Source organism: Amblyraja radiata, chromosome 6 (genome assembly GCF_010909765.2).
Source record: "Amblyraja radiata isolate CabotCenter1 chromosome 6, sAmbRad1.1.pri, whole genome shotgun sequence".
Lineage (NCBI taxonomy): Eukaryota > Metazoa > Chordata > Chondrichthyes > Rajiformes > Rajidae > Amblyraja > Amblyraja radiata.
The window spans coordinates 95,668,288-95,688,158 of record NC_045961.1 but is presented as its reverse complement, the minus strand read 5'-3'; the positions used below and the strand labels follow the sequence as shown (position 1 = coordinate 95,688,158).

The 19,871-nt window shown below is 45.4% G+C and overlaps 1 protein-coding gene across 1 annotated transcript in view; it reads right to left on the bottom strand.

Moving 5' to 3' along the window:
• Nucleotides 1-7,542: 7,542 nt before the first annotated feature.
• gabrg3 (gamma-aminobutyric acid type A receptor subunit gamma3) overlaps nt 7,543-19,871 on the bottom strand; it is a 644,954-nt gene continuing 632,625 nt past the window's right edge. Inside the window, exons 10-11 of the mRNA XM_033023452.1 lie at nt 14,400-14,534; nt 7,543-7,821 (exon numbers count right to left, since the gene is read on the bottom strand). Coding sequence (XP_032879343.1) covers nt 7,543-7,821; nt 14,400-14,534 — 414 coding nt within the window. The remainder of the gene's footprint in view (nt 7,822-14,399; nt 14,535-19,871) is intronic.

The following is a 19,871-nucleotide window of genomic DNA, read 5'->3' as shown; positions in this document are numbered from 1 at the left end:
GTGTGGAAACAGGCCCTTCAGCCCAGCTTGCCCACACGGCCAACATGTCCCAGCTACACCAGTCCCACCTGTCTGTGTTTGGTCCATATCCTTCCAAACCTGTCCGATCCATGTACCTGTCTAACTGTTTCTTAAATGTTGGGATAGCCCCTGCCTCAACTACCCCCTCTGGCAGCTTGTTCCACACACCTTGTGTGAAAAAGTTACCCCTCAGTTTACTATTAAATCTTTTCCCCTTCACCTTGAACCTATGTCCTCTGGTCCTTGATTCCCCCACTCTGGGCAAGAGATTCTGTGCATCTACCCGATTTATTCCTCTCATGATTTTATACACCTCTATAAGATCATCTATCATCTGTTGCTTACTTAAACTGATTGTCTGGTTGGTGGGCCAAAACCAAAGTGCAATAAGGAAAGAAATCTTAGCAATATAGAAGCTCGGTGTCGGTGCCTGGTTGCTTAAGGAAGTTTTTTTTTCTTCTGTTGGAGATGTTTCAAGGGTTTGTATTGGGAGCAGTAATAGAGTCATAGAGTCTTACAGCATGAAAATAAGCCCCTCGGCCCAACTTGCCCACACCAGTCAATATGTCCCATCTACACTTGTCCTACCTGCCTGCATTTGGCCTATCCATATACTTGTCTAAATGTTTCATTTAGTCCCTGCCTCAACTGCCTCTTCCAGCAGCTTGCTCCATACACCTACCACCCTATGCATGCAAAAGTTACTCTTCGGGTTCCTATTAAATCTCTTTCCTCTGACCTTAAACCTGTGTCCCCTGGTCCTCGATTCCTCTACTCTGGGAAAGCGACTCTGTGCATCTCTGGCTGATCTATTCCTCTCATGATTTTGTACGATCACCTTATAAGATCACCCCTCATCCTCCTGCGCTCCAAGGAATAGAGTCCCAGCCTGCTCAACCTCGCCCTATAGCTGAGGCCCCCCCGAGTCCTGACAACATGCTTGTAAATCTTCTTTGCTACCCTTTCCAGCTTGACAACATCAATAGCACAAGGTACCTTCGATTTTCCATCATCTGCAGTTCCTTCTCAAACACGTCAATAGCACAAGGATAGGGGAGGTCGGTTTTCTGAAAATCTCTGTCAGATTAATGGGAGCGGTGCGCATTCTGAAGAATTTGAAATAGAAAATATTTTTTAAAGGGAGTTTTTTAGCTATAGTATGCGATATTCGTAAAATGAATAGACAGGCAGTATAAATGAATCATACTGGGAGCGCAGACCTGAGGTACATATGTGGTGCTTGGCGATATCAATAGAGGAATGAGTATTAATGTAATACAAACTTTTCAATGCACATCAAGACTATTGAGATTAATTCTGCACCTCCTGGTGTCACAGCCTTGGAGCTTTCATGGAAGGGATTTATGAGAACTGTACCATGGATGAAAAGCTTCGGTTATGTAGAAAAAACAGAGCTGGAGTCATAAACTTATATAGTTACTGAGCACAGAAACAGGTCCTTTCATCATCTCGTCAATGCCACCATCAAGTACCCGTCTATTCGTTTTTTAGTTTAGAGATACAGCGGGGGAAACAGGCCCTTCGGCCCACCCAGTCTGCGCCGACCAGCGATCCCCGCACACTAACACTATCCTACAAGGGACAATTTTTACATTCACCAAGCCAATTAACCTGCAATACCTGTACATATTTGGAGTGTGGGAGGAAACCGAAGATCTCAGAGTAAACCCACGCAGGTCACGGGGAGAACGTACAAACTCTGTACAGGCAGCACCCGTGGTCGGGATCGAACCCGGGTCTACGGAGCTGCATTCGCTGTCAGGCAGCAACTCTACCGCTGCGCCACAGTGACCGCCCATTCCATGGAGCCATAGAGCTCTTGTGTTTAGAGCTTCCTCTGACATTTGGCCAAGGTATTCAGATTCATCAACAGTTCTATGAGAGTAATTGTATAGGAAGATGGGTGCAGAATTTGAGAGGCAAGGCTTAATGGAGATGTGCAGGGCAGGTTTCCTTTACACAGAGGGTGGTGAGTGCCTGGAACATGCTGCTGTGGGTGGTGGCGAATGTGGATGTGATAGTGGTATTTAGAGACTTTTAGATAGGCACATGGATATGCAGGGTATGGAGATATATGGATCACATGTAGGCATGCATAGAAACATAGAAACATAGAAAATAGGTGCAGGAGTAGGCCATTCGGCCCTTCGAGCCTGCACCGCCATTCAATATGATCATGGCTGATCATCCAACCCATTGAGAATATGGAAGATTCAAACAAGAGGACATGACCTGAGAATTAAGGGACAGAAGTTTAGGGGTAACATGAGGGGGAACTTCTTTACTCAGAGAGTGGTAGCTGTGTGGAATGAGCTTCCAGTGGAAGTGGTGGAGGCAGGTTCGATTTTATAATTTAAAAATAAATTGGATAGGTATATGGACGGGAAAGGAATGGAGGGTTATGGTCTGAGTGCAGGTAGATGGGACTAGGGGTGAATAATTGTTTGGCGCGGACTAGAAGGGCCGAGTTGGCCTGTTTCCGTGCTGTAATTGTTATATATGATTATAGTATCCTGTACCTGCCTTCTCTCCATACCCCCTGATCCCTTTAGCCACAAGGGCCACATCTAACTCATTCTTAAATATAGCCAATGAACTGGCCTCAACTACCTTCTGTGGCAGAGAATTCCAGAGATTCACCACTCTCTGTGTGAAAAATAAAATTCTCATCTCGGTCCTAAAAGACTTCCCCCTTATCCTTAAACCGTGACCCCTTGTTCTGGACTTTCCCAACATCGGGAACAATCTTCCTGCATCTAGCCTGTCCAACCCCTTAAGAATGTTATACATTTCTATAAGATCCCCCCTCAATCTTCTAAATTCTAGCAAGTACAAGCCAAGTCTATCCAGTCTTTCTTCATATGAAAGTCCTAACATCCCACGAATCAGTCCGGTGAACCTTCTCTGTACTCCCTCTATGGCAAGAATGTCTTTCCTCAGATTAGGAGACCAAAACTGTACACAATACTCCAGGTGTGGTTTCTATGTTTCTATGTTTCTCTGCACATGCCATGCACATCACATATAGCAACATTAATTCTAATTACAGCACAAATAATAATTATACTAAAAGAACGATTATGGCACAAAAGATTAGTTTAACTTGGCATCATATTCGGCATGGACATTGTATGCCAAAGGGGCCTGTTCCTGTAATGTGCTGTTTTATATGAACACAAATGGTGGATGCCTTTGGATATGTGTAAAATGATAAAGATAAAAAGGCCAAGATTTTTAATTGTGCAGTGAGTTATGGTGATGGAATTAAGATTTGATAATGAAATGAATAATTTTATTGAAAATGAAGTGGATAACAGTTGTAGAGTCATTGCGGCACAGAATAAGACCATTCAGTCCTTTTGCACCAATATCATTCACCCACCCTACTTATCCCTGGGTTAAGTACACCTGACCCCTATGTCCATACAAACAAGCTCTTAATAATATTATTTGGTGCGTTTTCTGTGGGTATGGCAGGTACAACATTACTTGTATCTCTAAAAAATGAAACATCATTATTTAATTGTCTGGTCATCGTGACACGTAGTTTTATTAAAGGTGTGTACCGGCACTTTTTAGTCTACAAAATAAAGCACTGGTATCATTCCAATATATGTACATTCCTATAAACAGCAGAATCGTTTTCCTCCCTTTCTCTCCACTTTTAGAAATAGTCAGATCTCGTCAGTCACATGGACTTTTGATGCCATTCATTACATAGAGAGGTATTTGTGACCATATCTAGTGACGTTTGTCTATTTTCTAAATTACAGACAAAATCAACTTGTGTGACATCTATTAGAAAGGCACCATTTTGTTACTTGGGGAAGGTCTGTATACTAATAATCTGGCACAAGCCTTTCCAATTTCCTTTTAAAATTGTTATTTACCTCCACGTGCGTAATTTCCATGTGTCAGGGGTTCCAGGTAATTACGGCTCACTGCTTGTGTATCACGATACATGCTTGAGTGTCTCTCACCATGCATAAGGCAGAGCAAGGGAGGGTCAGACGGTCTAACGACACACATGTCCATGTGTGTGTACACATGTTGGTCTGTGTGTGTGTGTGTGCTTATACGTTTGCCCGCGTGTTTGCGGTTAAGACAGTATCACTGGCCACGTTGCCCCAATTAAGCAAACTGCTCACACATATGGGACATGTATGGTGCTTGGGCACTTGGGAGCGCGACTGGAGAAATGCACTGTGCTGCTGGGTAAGCCAATGCAATACTACAACAAAACAGCCAACTTCCGATGAATACTGAGGGGGTCGTAGCACATAGGACAATACAGCACAGGAACAGGCTCTTCGACACATAATGTCCATGCTGAACATGATGCCAAGGCCAACTCTCATCTGCCTGCACATAATCCATCTCACTCCATATCCATGTGCCCATCCAAAAGACTCTGAAATCCCACCATTGTATCGCTTTCAACCACCAGTGATGACATTGCGTTCCAGGTGCGCACCACCATCTGTGTAAGAAACTTGTGCTGCACATCTCCTTTAAACCTTGTCCCTCTCACGTTTAAATGAAGGATATTTCTATCCTGGGAAAAAGGTTCTGATTGTCTGCCCCATCAATGTCTCTCATAATTTTATATTTTGATCAGGTCACCCCTTCAACCTCCAGCTTTCCAGTGACAATCCAGGTCTGTCCAACATAGAAACATAGAAACATAGAAAATAGGTGCAGGAGTAGGCCATTCGGCCCTTCGAGCCTGCACCGCCATTCGATATGATCATGGCTGATCATCCAACTCAGTATCCCGTACCTGCCTTCTCTCCATACCCCTGAGCCACAAGGGCCACATCTAACTCCCTCTTAAATATAGCCAATGAACTGGCCTCAACTACCTTCTGTGGCAGAGAATTCCACAGATTCACCACTCTCTGTGTAAAAAATGATTTTCTCATCTCGGTCCTAAAAGACTTCCCTCTTATCCTTAAACTGTGACCCCTAGTTCTGGACTTCCCCAACATCGGGAACAATCTTCCTGCATCTAGCCTGTCCAACCCCTTAAGAATTTTGTAAGTTTCTATAAGATCCCCCCTCAATCCAAACCTCTCCTTGTAACTAATCCAGGCATCATTCTGATAAACCTCCTCTCATGCTTTCCACAGCCTCCACATCCTTCCTGTAATCAGTCGACCATAAGAACACACAGTAGTCCAAATGCGACCTAGCCAACGATCGATAAAGCTTCATCATTACTTCCTACTAATCATCTACACAAACACACACACGCACACACGCACACAGATTATTTATTTAACCACAGAAACATAGAAACGTAGAAAATAGGTGCAGGAGGTGGCCATTGGGCCCTTCTTGCCAGCACCGCCATTCAATGCGATCATGGCTGATCGTCCCAAATCAATAACCCGTGCCTGCCTTCTCCCCGTATCCCTTGATTCCACTAGTCCCTAGAGCTCTATCTAACTCTCTCTTAAATCCATCCAGTGATTTGGCCTTCGCTGCCCTCTGTGGCAGGGAATTCCACAAATTCACAACTCTTTGGGTGAAAAAGTTTTTTCTCACCTCAATCTTAAATGGCCCCCACTTTATTCTAAGACTGTGGCCCCCGTTTCTGGAATCGCCCAACATTGGGAAAAAAATTCCTTTAATAATTTTATATGTTTCTATAAGAATCTCCCCCTCATCCTTCTGAACTCCTGTGAATACAAGCCTAGTCTTTTCAATCTTTAGAAATCATTTATAAAATTATTTAGAATACATTTTTCTGCTTCTTGCCTCTGAATGCCTCAGAATATAATACACAGGCTCTGAGAGACATCTGGGTCCCTGTCCAAACCACCAACCCATATCAATGTAAATCACTCACAACTGTGGGAGCCACTTTATCCAGTTATTTTTACATCAGCCAGATATTGAATCTCACATAAATAAACAGAAAAACACTCAATAAGTCAGGCAGCATATGTGGAAAGAGTGGATAGATGAGGAAAGAATATGTAGATAGCTATTATTTCAGACCAAATACTCTTTGTTGGATCATCCACTCTAATGAGGTGTCTTCAACCTGAAAAATTAACTTTTATTTTCCACAGGTGTTGCCGAACCTGTTGAACGTTTCCATTTATTTTTTGTTATTATTTCAAAATTTCCAGCAACAATTTCCTTTTGATTCTCATTGAATCTCACATGTTGATTCATGTGTATTAACGGTAAATCACTAGTCATCGGTGAACATAACTTTTCTTACGCACATGTTTTTTCTGTTTAACATTTTAGTTATCAATATCTTCATCGTTCCATCTTCTTCTCCTGCCACCATTTCCGTTGTGTATTTTGAGGCTTTGAGAGCTCAGAGGTTTGATATTTCTCAAGGTGATTCCTGGTACAATGCTGGTGGTCAATATGAGGAAAACATTGGTAATAGTTGAGCTATTGTTTCATTTGGAGGACTCGTTTAATTAGTATTCCTAATCTCTGTGCCTCTTTGTCCACTCGGGTGGAATGCCTTTACCCGATATCTTTATAGATGCCATTGGACTAATCGCTTCATTCTATCAAGACCCAGAAACACTTTGGTGATGTGGGAAACGTTCCTTTGCTTTACCGAAAAAGCTCTTGAATTTACCAAAACATGGGCTTAGACGTGGCTCTTTTAAAAATCTGGTTGTGTGTGAAAGCTAACTCAGTCCTCAAAGGGTTAAGCAGAATCGTCATCGTGGTGAAGAATGAATGAATGGAGAATGAGCCACCTTGTATGTAGTTAATGTTTCATCAATATTTTCAGCTAGTTTAACTCAGTCACCTCTAACATCACACTACCAAAGTAAACCCACATAATATGACGTGCTGTATAAGTTTCCAAACAGTCTAACACTTTGTTAACCCAACATTGTTTTGAAGTTTTGTTCATGAACAAACACAGCATACACCTAGCTTTATTTTCCCAAAGAAAACTTAACCTGTGGACACCTCTGGATTTGGCCTTGTCAGGTTCAGATGGGTTTACATGAACCATTTGTAATTTAGACAGAAAAGGGAATCTTTTCATTGGTTGCATGGGCAGCAATGCCTTAATTTACTCTAATTAGCTCTGTAAGAGGAATATGCGTTGGCCTAGTTTGCTTGTAGCCAACTCTTTACTTTTCTTCATGCAACTATTTAAAAATTAAGGCTCTTCCGACCATCCAGCAGACTTGAGAATAGTTGCTATAAAATTGCTGCCGATTGTAAAACCAGGACTACAATTCATCGTGTCAATGGGACCAGTGGGACTTCAAGATCCTCAAAATAATGTTTCAACGGACAGCCTTGGAGAGTCAACCTGGTCAGGTATGTACACCTTCTGCTCTTGGTCTCCACCCGCCATTATGTTTTACGAGTTTGTCATTAATGTAAAGGGAGTAAACGATAAGAACTGATGCCTCTTCATCTCAAGTAGTTCCATTTTTCTGACAAGATCCCGAGATATATATCAGAGTGTCAATGAAGGAAGTCCTCACTGGTACAGGCAGAAACTTAAAGGTAGAGGTATCCGACCCAGTAAATGACGTTAAATAGCAAAAATGTTGTAGGAAAGAACACACGTGAATATGTGTCCAATTTCAAGATATCTACGTGGATCCGCCCTTTTCGCCACAAACCGGATTTGCACTCCTTGTAACAGCAGAAGAAGCTTTGACAGTCTTTACCATCCAGGCATTCATAGACGCAGGCTTCCTCAAAGTCCTGCCAGTACATTGAATTGTTTATGGTAATGACTGACGAGGATGGCCCCAGGTTCAGCACCGAATGGTTCTGGAATGAAGAGATAAGCGAGATATTGAATTATTGGAACTTATTGGAACAGTAAGCCATCTTCATAGAGTCATTCAGCACAGAAACAAGGACTTTTGGCCGAGCATAACTACCAAGTACCTCTCCATACCAACCCCCTTTGACAGCTCTCGGTCAGTCGCCTACTATACCTTGGTGATTTAAGGGCCTGTCCCATGAGCATGCGACTCCATGCGGCAAGCGCGACCTAAAGGGCCGGTCCCACCAGCATGCGCCTGCATGCGGCGAGCGCGACCAAACTAGAAGCGGGGAGGTCGAGTGAATGACATGAAGTTCGAGCGAAGTCCGCGGGAAGTTCGCGCGTGACGTACGGCGTCGAGGCGGCTGCGGGCCGGCAGGCCGTTGCCGCGCAGAATTTTTGAACAGTGTCAGTTTTTCGGAGCCCCACACGATGTCGGGACCAGCTCCGCACAATTCCATACGGCTCCGGCGATCGAAGTGGGACCGGCCCCGCGAGGCCGTACGGCTCAAGCGACCACGTTAGGTCGCGTTTGCCGCATGCACGCACATGCTGGTGGGACCGGCCCTTTAGGTCGCGCTTGCCACATGGAGTCCCATGCTCGTGGGACAGGCCCTTTAGGTGTCCATCCAAATACTTCTCAAATGTTGTTAGACTACATGCCTCCATTGCATATTTTGGCTGTGTGCCCCAGGTTTTAAGAACCGTTTTGGTGAGAAATATCTTTGTCATTTCCCATTTAAATCTCTTGCTCCTTTCCCTAAACCTGTGCCCTCTAATCTTAGAGACCTCCACCATGGGGAACTGTTTCTTACTGTCCACCCCTTTTCATTCCGTGTACCCTTTCAGATTTCTTAAATTGATAATCACAACCTGTGGCACAGTGGCGCAGCTGGTAGAACTGCTGGCTCACAGCGCCAGAGACCCGGTTTCGATCCTGACCTTGGGTGCTGTCTGTGTGGAGTTTGCACGTTCTCCCCGTGTGTTTTCTCTGGGTATTCCGGTTTTCTCCCACATCCCGAAGACACGCGGGTCGGTAGGTTAATTGCTGCTGTAAATTGCCCCGGGCATGTAGGGAGTGGATGCGAAAGTGGGTAGCATAGGACTGATGTGAACTGGTAATCAATGATCAGCATGGGCTCGATGGCAAGAAGGGCCTGTTTCCAAGCTGTAACTTTCAATCAATCAAAACCTGTTCCATTTTAACATTCTACTTCATGTTAAGAATCTTAGCTACATGTAGGTTGACATATTCTGTGGTAAACAGCTGATCGTACACTGCTAATGTGTCTACCTGATTTTTATTGTATTTTATTATTTAATTGTTCACAGGGTTTGGACAACACCAGCAAGAAAATATCTATTGCCCATCCCTCATTGCCCCTAACTATGTAAAGAGTCAACAACCATTTAGGACTGAGATGAGGAAAAACTATTTCACACAGAAAGTTGTGAATCTGCGGAATTCTCTGCCACAGAAGGCAGTGGAGGCCAATTCACTGGATGTTTTCAAGAGAGAGTTAGATATAGCTCTGCGGGCTAACAGAATCAAGGGATATAGGGAGAAAGCAGGAACGGGGTACTGATTTTGGATGATCAGCCATGATTATATTGAATGGTGGTGCTGGCTCAAAGTGCTGAATGGCCTACTCCTGCACCTATTTTCTATGTTTCTATATTGTGTCATGTGCAAGCCATTTAGAACGGAGACGAGGAAACACTTTTTCTCACAGAGAGTGCTGAGTCTGTGGAATTCTCTGCCTCAGAGGGCGGTGGAGGCAGGTCCTCTGGGTGCTTTCAAGAGAGAGCTAGATAGGGCTCTTAACAATAGCGGAGTCAGGGGATATGGGGAGAAGGCAGGAACTGATTGGGGATGATCAGCCATGATCACATTGAATGGCGGTGCTAGCTCGAAGGGCCGAATGGCCTAATCTTGCACCTATTGTCTATTGTGTAGGTGAGAAAGGGGAAAGATAGCAGAAGACATTCCTTGCTTGAAGACATTGGACTATATGAGTTTTTAAATAACAAGCAGTAGGTTCATTACCATCATTGCCGATGTAAGCTTTTTAATCTCAATTCATTTAACATGAAGTTAAATTCCCCAGCTGCCCTGGTCAGATACGACTCAATACATGAATCAATAGTCCTTTGGATATACTGTAAGTCCAGTAACTTAACCATTATGCCACTACTCCTTGTCATTTGCTATAAAGAAAGTAGCAATCAATGCAAGAAATTGTATTGTACTTGGTTTATGCTCACTGCATTTATAATCAGCCAACAACATGAATACATCTTTAGAGGCTGTAAAGCTATAAACCATATTGATAAATGATAAGCAAAACCACCATCACTGTGGAAGATTAAGACTTTGCCCTTTCATAACCTGCTTCATGTTTCAGCCTGTGTTCAAAGTGAACAGTGTTTGCCTTGTCGAACAAGTTAGTTAAAGGGTGATTCTTCAACCCCATCCCTGCACTACACGGTTCTTATGCTCAGGAGTGGCTTGGCTGGAGAAGTGGAGATATACCTAGGGTGGCGCAGTGGCGCAGCGGTAGAGTTGCTGCCTTATACCGCTTACATCGCCAGAGACCCGGGTTCGATCCTGACTACCGGTGTTCTCTGTATGGAGTTTGTACGTTCTCCCCGTGACCGTGTGGGCTTCCTCCCAGATCTTCCGTTTCCTCCCACACCCCAAAGATGTACAGGTTTGTTGGTCAATTGGCTTGGTATAAATGTAAATTGTTCCCAGTGTGTGTAGGATAGTGTTAATGTTTGGGGATCGCTGGTCAGTGTGGACTCGATGGGCTGAAGGGCCTGTTTCCGCTCGGCATCTCCAAAATTATATACTGTGACCCTGTCAATACCAGGTACTTTCCAGTCATGGTTTCATAGATACATAGATACATAGAAAATAGGTGCAGGAGTAGGCCATTCGGCCCTTCGAGCCTGCACCGCCATTCAAGATGATCATGGCTGATCATCCAACTCAGTATCCCGTACCTGCCTTCTCTCCATACCCCCTGATCCCTTTAGCCACAAGGGCCACATCTAACTCCCTCTTAAATATAGCCAATGAACTGGCCTCAACTACCCTCTGTGGCAGAGAGTTCCAGAGATTCACCACTCTCTGTGTGAAAAAGTTTCTTCTCATCTCGGTCCTAAAGGATTTCCCCCTTATCCTTAAGCTGTGACCCCTTGTCCTGGACTTCCCCAACATCGGGAACAATCTTCCTGCATCTAGCCTGTCCAACCCCATAAGAATTTTGTACGTTTCTATAAGATCCCCTCTCAATCTCCTAAATTCTAGCGAGTATAAGCCAAGTCTATCCAGTCTTTCTTCATATGAAAGTCCTGACATCCCAGGAATCAATCTGGTGAACCTTCTCTGCACTCCCTCTATGGCTATAATGTCCTTCCCTGCTAACTGTGTGTGTTTAGAGTCATAGAGTGATTCAGTGTGGAAACAGCCCTTCAGCCCAACTTGCCCACACCGACCAACATGTCGCACTAGTCCCACTTACCTCCTCCATTCGCCCATATCCCTTAAACATGTCCTCTCCATGTACCTGTCTAATTGCTTCTTAAATGTTGTGCTGGTCCCTGTCTCAACTACCTCCTCCGACAGCTCATCAAACACCCACCACCCTTTGCATGAAAAAATTACCCCTCAGATTCCTATAAAATCTTTCCCCTTTCACCTTAAACCTAAGGCCTCTGGTTCTTGATTCCCCCACTATGGGCAAAATATGTTGTGTGTCCACTGATTTATTCCTCTCATGATTTGATACACTTCTATAAGATCATCTCTCATCTTCCTGCACTCCAGGGAATAGGGACCCAGCCTGCTCAAACTCTCTCTCGATAGCTCAGACCCTCGAGTCCTGGCAACATCCTTGTAAATCTTCTCTCACCCTTTCCAACTTTTTCACCTTTTCCAACATCTTTCCAAGAGATAAGACTTTGCCTTCCATCACAGCGAGGAGGAGATGCGCTGTGATGGATGTCTGTGTAAATTGTGTTGTGTCTTGGTTCTTCGACTTGTGTGTATGGCTGCAGAAACCAATTTTGTTTGAACCCCAATGAGGTTCAAATGACAACAAATAAATTGTATCAATTGTATCATTGTAGCATAACATGATGCCTAGAACAAAACTGAACTAAATGCGGCCTAAAGCCCCTGTCCCACGTTCCCGAGTTACTCACAAATTCTCCCCTTGATGCCAACTGTAGGTACTCGGGGCTATATTTTTTTACTCGTGGACATTTTTCAACATGCTGAAAAAACGTCCCGACTTACCTGATGCCCCGAGTACCTACGGCTGGCATTAAGAACCGCTACGAAATATCTATGGCCTCCTACGACCTCCTACGGACTCGCTACGGACATTCTCCGAGTGAGTCAAGGGGAAAACTCGGGAGAACTAGTGAGCAACTCGGGAAAGTGGGACAGGGGCTTAACTGCAACATGACCTCCCAACTTCTATTCTCAACAATCAGGCTGATGAAGACCAATGTGCCAAAAGCCTTTTTGACCGCCCCATCTACCTGTGACGCCATCTTCAAGGAACTATGCACTTGCACTCCTAGTTTGTGGAATTTTTAAAAAGAGAATTTTGTCATCGTAGAGCGACAAAAAAAATTAGCATCTCCCAAACGGGAATCAGTGGATTAAAAATTGAAAATAAATATCTCTCTATGTTGCATGCTATTCCTGATTCATTATTTTACATGCTTTGATATTCTTCTTGCTATCAGTTCCTTCTCTATTTTGAATGTGACCTAATTTGATCGAGACTAAAGAATGCTCTCACATACAACTTCCCCTGATTCCTGTTAGTTTTAGTTTTATAGATATCGCGTGGAAGCAGGCCCTTTGGCCCACAGAATCCATGCCGAACATCGATCACCCGTTCACACTAGTTCTATGTTATCCCACTTTCGCATCCTTTCCCTACACACTAGGGGGGAATTTTACTGTGTCCAATTAATGTACAAACCTGCAAGTGTGTGTGATTTGGGAGAAAAGCCCCTGGAAGCCCATACAGTTACAGGGAGAACGTGCAAACTCCAAACAGACAGAACCTAAGGTTAGGATTGGCACTGTGAAGCAGCAGCTCTACCACTGTGCCGCTGTTCCGCTGTTCCGCTGTTCCGCCCTGTTAGTGGTGTAGGTTAATCAATAGTCAGAGACAGGAACAAAGTGGAAAATGTTATAGGACAGGGGATGCATCTGTAGCCCCCCCAGTGAAGACTATCACCCAAAGCCAAAACAATTAGGCCACTCCGTCCTTCTACTAACCACCTACAGGGTTTCCTATGAGACAGAGTCATACAGCATCCCAACTTCTATACTCACACCCTGACTGATGAAGGCCAATGTACTGAAAGGAATCTTGACCACCCATTCTACCTGTGACCCCACTTGCACGAAACTATGTACCTGCACTCCTAGATCCCTCTACATTTACAATGGTTTACTCCTGCTCCTTCAAGTGTAAAACATTGTAAGTTATTACCATATAACCATGAGGTACACTTAGATGCTGCCTCACCCGCTGAGTTTCTCCAGCATTTTTGTCTACCTACCTTAAAACCATAACAGGATTTGGGTGGAAAGGTGGCACAGCGGTAGAGTTGCTGCCTTACAGCGCCAGAGACAAGGGTTCGATCCTAACTACGGGCGCTGTCTGTGCGGAGTTTGTACGTTCTCCCTGTGGCCAGGTGGGTTTTCTCTGGGTGCTCCGGTTTCCGCCCACACTTCAAAGACGCAGAGGTTTGTAGGTGAATTGGCTTGGTATAATTGTAAATTGTCCTTAATGTACGTAGGATAGTGTTAATGTGCAGGGATCATTGGGGAACTCAGCCGGCCAGGCAGAATCTCTGGTGAAAAGGGATGGGTAATGTTTCAGGTCCGGACTCTTACTCAGTCTGAAAGTTTGAAGAAGGGCTCCCGACCTGCAGCATCACCCATCCTTTTTTCTCCAGAGATGCTGCCTGTCTCGCTGGCTTACTGCCACACCTTTAACTTACTGCCTATCTTTAACTTACCAGTTTGCATGTCTTTCGGATTTGGGAGGAAGCCAGAGCATCTGGAGGAAAACCTATGCCTTCACAGAGAAACCGTGCTAAACTGCACTCAGAGAGCGGTGGAGGTTGGGATTGAACCTGGGTAGCTGGAGCTGTGAGGCAGTAGCTCTACTCGTTTAGTTTAGTTTAGTTCAGAGATACAACGCTGAAACAGGCCCTTTGGTCCACTGAGTCCACACGGACCAGCGATCCCCGCACATTAACACTATCCTACACACACTGGGGACAGGTTTACACTTCCACCAAGCCAATTAACCTACACACCTGCACGTCTTTGGAATGTGGGAGGAAACCGAAGATATCAGACAAAGCCCACGTGGTCACGGGGAGAAGGTACAAACTCCGTACAGACAACACCCGTAGTCAGGATCGAACCCGGGTCTCCGGCGCTGCAAGCACTGTAAGGCAGCAACTCTACCGCTGCTCCGCCGTGGCCGCCCAAGTTGTGCCGCTTCAAGCCATAGTTGCAAATATTAAGGGTAAGTACCTCTTGGGGTCCTTTCTGTGGAGTGTAGAACCATTCACGTCTGCACACCCCTTTCCAGTCCTGTTCATATTGACTTGGGAAGCCGTGACAGTGAGAATTGTGTTTAACTCTGCATCCGATGGTTGTGTCTGGCAGCTGTAAAGGCAAAGAAAGATGAAAAGCGTGAGGTGTGAACAAGAAGGAATGTATGCCGCAAAAGGTGAATTCAATGCCAACGATAGACACAAAAAGCTGGAGTACCTCAGCGGGACAGGCAGCATCCTCTGGAAAGAAAGAATGGGCGACGTTTCAGATCGAGACCCTTCCTCAGACACGACCCAAAACGAGTCTCCAGAGATGCTGCCTGTCCCGCTGACTCACTCCAGCTTTTTGTGTCCATCTTCGGTTGAAACCAGCCTACACCATTCAATGTCAAACCAGGACACTCTACTCTCAATCAATGGCTCCAAGTACAACCCGGACCTGACCGCAGAACTAAGTTAGTTCAGCTTATAGAAACGTACAAAATTCTTAAGAGGTTGGACAGGCGAGATGCAGGAAGATTGCTCCCGATGTTGGGGAAGTCCAGAACAAGGGGTCACAGTTTAAGGATAAGGGGGAAATCTTTTAGGACCGAGATGAGGAAAACATTTTCCACACAGAGAGCGGTGAATCTCTGGAATTCTCTGCCACAGAAGGTAGTTGAGGCCAGTTCATTGGCTATATTTAAGAGGGCGTTAGATGTGGCCCTTGTGGCTAAAGAGATCAGGGGGTATGGAGAGAAGGCAGGTACAGGATACTGAGTTGGATGATCAGCCATGATCATATTGAATGGCGGTGCAGGCTCGAAGGGCCAAATGGCCTACCCCTGCACCTATTTTCTATGTTTCTATGTTTCTATGTTTAGTTTATTGTCACGTGTATCGAGATACAGTGAAAAGCTTTTGTTGCGTGCTAACCAGTCAGCAGAAAGACAATACGTGATGACAATCGAGCCATTGTGCGTCATGCATGGATACATGATAAGGGGGAAATGTTTAGTGCAAGGTAAAGCCAGCAAAGTCCGATCAAGGATAGTCTGGGGATCATCAAGGAGGTAGATAGCAGTTCAGCACTGCCTCTGGTTGTGGTAGGCTAATCATTGCACACTTTAACAAGTGTGGCTCAGTTGAACTGCTGAAGAGTATTGGTCACCGTAGCAGTAGCTCAGAACTGTACGCAATGGCAACATAATCCACCTGAACTGGTTCATCCATCGCACAATCCTTACGCTTTTCATATAATTCATGTGCACTCATACTTCAGCAGGGCATGAAGTTAAGATGCAACTAGTCACTGGCGATATATCAAGGGACTTGCAGGTTGGACGCATTTCTGTCATTGCGAATATGTCTTCACAACTTAATACTGCATGGAAACAGGCCCTTCGGCCCTGCGAGCCCATGCTAACCATCGATCACCCGCACACACTGGTTCCATGTTATCCCAGTTTCTCGTCCACTCCCTACACACTAGGGTAAATTTACAGAGGCTGATTAATCTACAAATCCGCACATCTTTGGGATGTGGGAGGAAACCGGAGCACCTGGAGGAAACCCACGCGGTCATAGGGAGAACATGCAAACTCCACATGGAACAGCATCCCAGATCAGGATTGAACCCGGGTTTCTGGTGCCGCAAGGCAACAGATTTTCTAGCTACCGTGTTTCTCGTTCCGGGGAAGGGTCCTTCACCTGAATTGTTAGGTCTGGGTTTCGCTCCCAGCTGCTGCTGTCTGATCTGCAGTGTCTCCATCTATGCAATTTCAAGGAGAACATGCAAACTCCACACCAACAGCACACGAGGTCAGGATTTAACCCAGGATTCTAATGCTGTGAGGTGGCAGCTCTTCCAGCTGTGGCACTGTGCCGCCTTGGAGCTGAATAACAACATGCAAAGGAACATAAACAGATGCTACCATGTCCACAGATGTTTGCCTCCCGTGAAGGAGGCCATCTTGTACATCACACTAGTGGGGATAGGGAAACATAAAACAGCCAGTGCTCAACAGTCAGGCTTAACTTAGCTTAGTTTAGCTTAAAGATACAGCGTGAAAACAGGCCCTTCGCCCCACCGAGTCCACACCAACACTATCCTACACACACAAGGGACAATTTACATTTATACCAAGCCAATTAACCTACAAATCTGTACGTCTTTGGAGTGTGGGAGGAAACCGAATATCTCGGAGAAAGCCCACGTGGTTACGAGGAGAACGTACAAACTGCGTACAGACAGCGCCCGCAGTCGGGATCAAACCCGGGTTTCTGGTGCTGCAAGCACTGTAAGGCAGCAACTCTGCCACCACGCCACAGTGACGCCTGCAAATAGAGATTCACGTAAATGAGGACGCTCAGCAGAGAGTCATCAATACAGCCCAGAAGATCACCAACACACACCTGCCGGCCCTGGAATAGATCTATAGCTCTCGTTCCCTGCAGAAGGCATCGCGCATACTAAATGACTCATCTCATCCCGCACATCACTTGTTTGCCCTTCTGCCCTCAGGAAAGTGTTGCAGGTCCATCAAATCACACACCACAAGATTAACAATCAGTATCCACCCCAAGGCCATCACAACTCTGAACTCTACACTGAACACACAGCCACCATAGCCAATATTTTGTACTGCCACAACACTATACTGTGAAATGTTGCACATTATGACGACGTTTTCTTGCTTTTATTGTTTTTGTTATTCGTTATTGATTATTATTTATCTGATACGTTGGAGCTCCACTCGGGCAGTGCGCCCAAAATGTTGTTGTATGTATTTACAATGACAATAAAGTGTATTAGGGCGACAGTTGGCACAATGGGCTAAGTGTTCGGCTGGCAACCGGAAGGTAGCTGGTTCGAATCCCGCTTGGAGTGCATACTGTCGTTGTGTCCTTGGGCAAGACACTTCACCCACCTTTGCCTGTGTGTGAATGTGTGTGAGTGATTGGTGGTGGTCGGAGGGGCCGTAGGCGCAGATTGGCAGCCACGCTTCCGTCAGTCTGCCCCAGGGCTTTGGAGTGCATACTGTCGTTGTGTCCTTGGGCAAGACACTTCACCCACCTTTGCCTGTGTGTGAATGTGCGTGAATGTGTGTGAGTGATTGGTGGTGGTCGGAGGGGCCGTAGGCGCAGATTGGCAGCCACGCTTCCGTCAGTCTGCCCCAGGGCAGCTGTGGCTACAGAAGTAGCTTACCACCACCGAGTGTGACTGAGGAGTGAATGAATAATGCGATGTAAAGCGCCTTGAGTATTAGAAAGGCGCTATATAAATCCCATCCATTACTATTATTATTATTATTATTATTATTGTAATGTTACATTAGGTGTAACATGACATGTAACCTTATAACAAGTGTAATAAGTGTAAAACATAAAGTGTCGGAGGAACCCAGTGGACCAGGCAGCATCCGTGGAGGGAATGGCCAGGTGGTGTCTTGGTCATGTGTTCTGTAGGGAAACCCCTTCACATTGAAGAAAAGTCCCAACCTGAAACGTTGCCTATTCTTTCCCTCCACAAATACGGTCTGATCCAATGAGTTACTCCAGCACTTGGTGTTTTATTGAAGTCAGGTTTAATATTTGTGTTTAAGAAGGAACTGCAGATGCTGGAAAATCGAAGGTACACAAAAATGCTGGAGAAACTCAGCGGGTGCAGCAGCATCTATGGAGCGAAGGAAATAGGCAACGTTTCGGACCGAAACGTGGCCTAATGATTGAATGGTGGGGTAGACTTGATGGGCCGAATGGCCTACTTATACTATCATTTAAAACATTTGAAATGGGATTAATGTGGAAGGTCATAAAGGTCGGCTTGGACATGATGAGCCAAGTATATGTATGATCTATCACTCTTAAGGAATAGCTAATGGATTTAGCCAAGACATCCTGTTAAACACCCTGCAATGAAACCATGAAATACTGAAACAGGTCAGGCGACCTCTGCAGAAAGGGAAACAAAATTAATGTTTCAGGTCACTCGATCACTTCTGATTCTCTTTCCACAGATACTGTCGGGCCTGTTGAGCGTTCCCAGAATGTTCTGTTTTTATTTCAGAGTTTCAACATCTCGTCCATGCCAACCAGCTGTTCCATCTGAGCTCGTCCCATTTGCCCGCGTTTGGCCCGTGCCCCTCTGAACCTTTCCTGCACATGTTAGACACAAAAAGCTGGAGTCACTCAGCGGGACAGGCATCATCTCGGGAGAGAAGGAATGGGTTGAGACAACCCTTCGCTACCCATGCATCCATCAGGATCCATCGCAGCTTGATTTGGGAACAACTCCTTTCCAAGATCGCAAGAAACTGCAGCGAATTGTGGATGCAGCCCAGACCATCACACAAACCAACATCGCTTCCATTGACTACAGTTATACTTCACGCCACCTCGGCAAGGCCAGCAATATAATCAAGGATGAGCCACACCCTGGCCACTCCCACTTCTCCCCTCTCCCATCAGGCAAAAGGTATAGGTGTGAAAACACACACCTCCAGATTCTGGGACAGTTTCTTCCCAGCTGTTATCAGGCAACTGAAGCATCCTACCACAACTAGAGAGCAGTCCTGAACTACTATCATTGTTAATCCTCGAACTATCCTTGATCGGACTTGGCTGGCTTTATCTCACACTAAACGTTGTTCCCTTATCATGTACCTATACAATGTAAATGGCTCGGTTGTAATCATGTATTATCTTTCCGCTGACTGGGTAGCACGCAGCAAAAAGCTTTTCACTGTACCTCGGTACACGCGACAATAAACTAAACTAAACTAAACCAAGTTCAGTCTGAAGAAGGGTTTCGGCCCAAAACGTTGCCAATTTCCTTCGCTCCATAGATGCTGCTGCACCCGCTGAGTTTCTCCAGCATTTTTGTGTACCTTTGATTTTGCAGCATCTGCAGTTCCTTCTTAAACAAGTAATAAACCATGTGGGTTATTCCGGACAGTTCAGGACAGGTGCGTGCGATTAGGGTGAACCTTTCAGTGCAGTTCTGAGGTCGATTCTGCCCTGTCAGAGGTGCAGGATATCAAGTCAAGTCATTTCAGGTCGTGTTTATTGCCGTATGCCCAGGTACAGTGAGGTAATAATAATAATAATGGATGGGATTTATATAGCGCCTTTCTAATACTCAAGGCGCTTTACATCGTATTATTCATTCACTCCTCAGTCACACTCGGTGGTGGTAAGCTACTTCTGTAGCCACAGCTGCCCTGGGGCAGACTGACGGAAGCGTGGCTGCCAATCTGCGCCTACGGCCCCTCCGACCACCACCAATCACTCACACACATTCACACACATTCACACACAGGCAAAGGTGGGTGAAGTGTCTTGCCCAAGGACACATCGACAGTATGCACTCCAAGCGGGATTCGAACCGGCTACCTTCCGGTTGCCAGCCGAACACTTAGCCCATTGTGCCATCTGTCATCCCAGGTACAATGGAAGTTTGCTCAGCGTC